This window comes from Tigriopus californicus, chromosome 1 (assembly GCF_007210705.1).
Source record: "Tigriopus californicus strain San Diego chromosome 1, Tcal_SD_v2.1, whole genome shotgun sequence".
Taxonomy (NCBI): Eukaryota; Metazoa; Arthropoda; class Copepoda; order Harpacticoida; family Harpacticidae; genus Tigriopus; species Tigriopus californicus.
In genome coordinates, this window is record NC_081440.1 from 8,364,238 (window position 1) to 8,367,654 (window position 3,417).

Below are 3,417 nucleotides of genomic sequence, written 5' to 3' on the forward strand. Positions count from 1 at the left end.
CTTCTTCTGGTTCTACCACCACCACCACTTTTACCATCAAGAATGTCTTCTGTCGCTCGAGTATCTTGCTCGTACGTGTTGGAGTACTTGATTTTTCGATTTTATGGACAAATAACGTCTACCCCGTTTGATAACTCTTGTCAAGTTTTCCCCCCACCATGAGATTTTTTTCTCTCAAAATTATCCTCTCCATATCTTAGCTCTGCATTGAATTATTGAAGAGGACTAAATTTGGAGGAAAGCTAGCTGATGCTTGAAACAAGTATTGATTCGATGAAGAATGTAAGGCCAAAAAAGTAGATTGCGTTCCTGTCCGCATTTTCAAGACAAATAGTATTCCTGCTCCTGTTCACGTTACGAAAGTTGCACACGGAAGACGTCAGCCGGTGAGGATAACTAACGGAGCTGGGGCTACGTACTTGGCGGAATTTTTCCCCCTTTGGACGATAGAAAATCTGTGCATACATAAAACAAATTTGGTTCCCTTCTGGTCTCTTACTCCCTATGCAATCACATCTGTCATGACTTAATTCGATGAATGAAAGCATAATTGTCCCCTTGAACGCGAACAAAACAAATGTTGTTCTTATCTTCGAACCTGACCTACTAAGCTACTTCATGAATATAGCCAATGTTTTAAAACATGGCTATCCAGCGATTTGTCGAACTGGCAATGACTCAAGGTTTTTTTTTGTATTTAAGGTGTTGACGTGACTGCCAATCAAGAGGAAATTTCTGATCACGAAACGTTTCAATTGGAATGGGATAACTCTACTCAACGATGGTATATTCGAACCATGCAGGACAAATATTTTACCCTTCAAACCGGTGGAGGTATCCAAGCTAACGAAGTCAGAAGGTATTAGTGGGTTTTTATATTCAAAAAGGCGTGGTGGGATCGATCATAATTGCTGAGTTGACCAAGTTGGGTTTGGTTTCCAGATCATCCAACGCCCTTTTTGAGATAATTTGGCATGAAGATGGTTCCATTTCCTTGCGAGCCAACAATGGCAAATATTTGGGCACCAAGAAATCCGGACACCTCTTTGCCAATTGCGAAGGATCTGAAGAAAATACCCGGTATTATTTCTACCTAATTAACCGCCCTGTCCTTGTCCTCAAATGCGAGCAAGGCTTTGTGGGCTATAAGTCAGCTGGCACATGCAAGTTGGAGTGCAATAAAGCTCATTATGAGACTATCCTCGTGGAACGCGGTCCCAAAGGATCCACCTACTTCAAAGGTAAGTAGTTCCCTTGCAATATGAGCACGCGCAACCAATTCTGGAATAGAAAATCTTACACGCTAATCCCCTGACTAATTTCTCTTATTAGGTCAAAACGGTAAATATGTCCACGCTCATGGGGATGGGATCTCGGCGGATTCAGACCTGCCCCAGGGCTTCTTCATGGAATTGCGCGATCCCACTCGAATGTGTCTTAAAACTGCCGAGGGAAATTACTTGAACAGTGAGAAAAACGGAGGATTGATTGTGGGCTCCAATCAATCTGAAGAAGCAACGAACTGGGAATATTAAATGAGCGATAGAGGCACAAAAATCATCACCAAAAACAGCAAAAAAATCTTAAATAGATAGGATCGTGGCCATCCAGTTTGGCAACTGCAATCAAAATTCTTGTCACTTCTCATCTTTGTCCTTCTCCATTTTACCTCTCATGTGTTCCTAAAAGACACTCGGGATCGGTCTAAAACTAAACTGCCCTCTTTATCAATGGCCATAATTCGTTTTTAACCGTAACTATTCTCCACTGGTGAACTTGTATTATCGCTACAGTAACTTCTTACAATACAGCATTTTTCTTTCTTCATCATTTTGGATGGCAATTTTTACATTTTCCTCACCATTTTACACTACTCCGTTGATAAGGTATTTAAAACTATATTCTCTTTCGGACTATGCTTTTGTGCATGGTTAGAGATGGAGCCATCACTTGAGTTCATTGAAATAAAAATATGTTCCATTTGTTATCCATGCGTAGCGCCTCTTGATTCACTTCATTTCGACACGGTCTCGTAGAGATCGGTCCTTGCCTGAACCGTGATTGGGATCTGCTTGCGAACTTGTTGCATGTAGTCCAAATCGATATCAGCGAAAATGATCTCCTGGCACTCCTCAGCCTTGGCAACTACCTCGCCCCAAGGGTTGATCACCTGACTATGGCCCCAAGCAATATAATCAGCTTTTTCGTCTCGGGCTGGACTTGGAGTGGCCACGTAGAGTTGGTTGTCCACTGCTCGACCTCGAGCTAAAAGCTCCCAATGGGCGGGGCCTGAAAAACGACAACCATCAGATAGTGAGACTTCATGCAACCAATCGTAACCAAGGGTTCAGGGATCATACCCGTAGTCATATTGAAGGCACCAGGATAAACCAATAGGTGGCATCCCATGTTGGAGTAGATTTTGGCCAAGTCGGAAAAACGGATATCGTAGCAAATCCCCATTCCAATCTTGCCAAAAGGTGTGTCAAATGCAAGGAAATCGTTACCGGGGCTGAGGACGTCCGATTCTTTGAACGTAATCTTCCCGGGTACATTGATATCAAAGAGGTGCATCTTTCGATATTTCCCTATCAGCTCCCCATCAGGACCCCAAATCGTTGAAGTGTTGTAAAGTCTATCGCCCTCGCTCTCCGGAATAGATCCTCCAATTAGGAACACCTTATTATCGGCAGCCATAGTTTTTAAGGCAAGGCAGCTTTCGCCATTGGGAACGGACTCGGCATATTCCGGAAAGAAATTCGTGCCATAAGGCGAATTGAAGCACTCGGGAAGGCTCACTAGCTGGGCCCCCTGGGAAGCCGCTTCCTTCACATGTTTGGCTGCGGCAGTCAGGTTCTGACTTTTGTTAGCACCTACGGCCAGTTGAATTAAAGCCAATCGGAATGAACCACTCATCTGTAAAACGGTTAAAGTAAGAATTAGATGGCAAACAACTATTTATGAGATCCCGCCTCCCCCCCCTCCCCCACACACAAAAAAAACTCCTGAAATGATTTACAAGTAGTTCTTTTTATTTCATTTAAAGAGGCGATCAAACGTTCCCATCGCGATATGTTCAGCTAAGATGTCAATGGTATCTTGGGTCGGTTTCCAAATGGACGGGTTGCCAGACACAACTTTATCTACTATTTGAGAAGGACTATCCTGGTTTTGGGCCGTGAGGGTGGAAAAGGGTTCAAAATCCTCAATAAATCGGGGAAGTATGAAGCAAAAGCCGAAGCAGAATCCCACATACGAGCGATTCGTCATGTATTGCATNAAAGGAACAGCCTGGCCAATGCTTTGTTCTATGATTATGAGCACTTGCTATATTTCAAGTTGAAGATGGCTTATTCAGCTTCAAACATATGTACATAGTACACATCAAAAAAAGCCTGGTGGAGGTTGATTTACCTT

General features: G+C 43.2%; 2 protein-coding genes across 3 annotated transcripts in view; one reads left to right on the forward strand and one right to left on the reverse strand.

Moving 5' to 3' along the window:
• Positions 1 to 1,987, forward strand: part of LOC131893677 (protein singed-like) — an 8,632-nt gene extending 6,645 nt beyond the window's left edge. For both annotated transcript variants that reach the window (XM_059243790.1, XM_059222281.1), the window contains exons 5-7: positions 703 to 859; positions 943 to 1,241; positions 1,333 to 1,987. In XM_059243790.1, coding sequence (XP_059099773.1) covers positions 703 to 859; positions 943 to 1,241; positions 1,333 to 1,535 — 659 coding nt within the window. In that variant the 3' untranslated portion in view covers positions 1,536 to 1,987. The remainder of the gene's footprint in view (positions 1 to 702; positions 860 to 942; positions 1,242 to 1,332) is intronic.
• Positions 1,883 to 3,417, reverse strand: part of LOC131876815 (omega-amidase NIT2-like) — a 3,153-nt gene continuing 1,618 nt past the window's right edge. Inside the window, exons 2-3 of the mRNA XM_059222316.1 lie at positions 2,361 to 2,916; positions 1,883 to 2,289 (exon numbers count right to left, since the gene is read on the reverse strand). Coding sequence (XP_059078299.1) covers positions 2,015 to 2,289; positions 2,361 to 2,916 — 831 coding nt within the window. The 3' untranslated portion in view covers positions 1,883 to 2,014. The remainder of the gene's footprint in view (positions 2,290 to 2,360; positions 2,917 to 3,417) is intronic.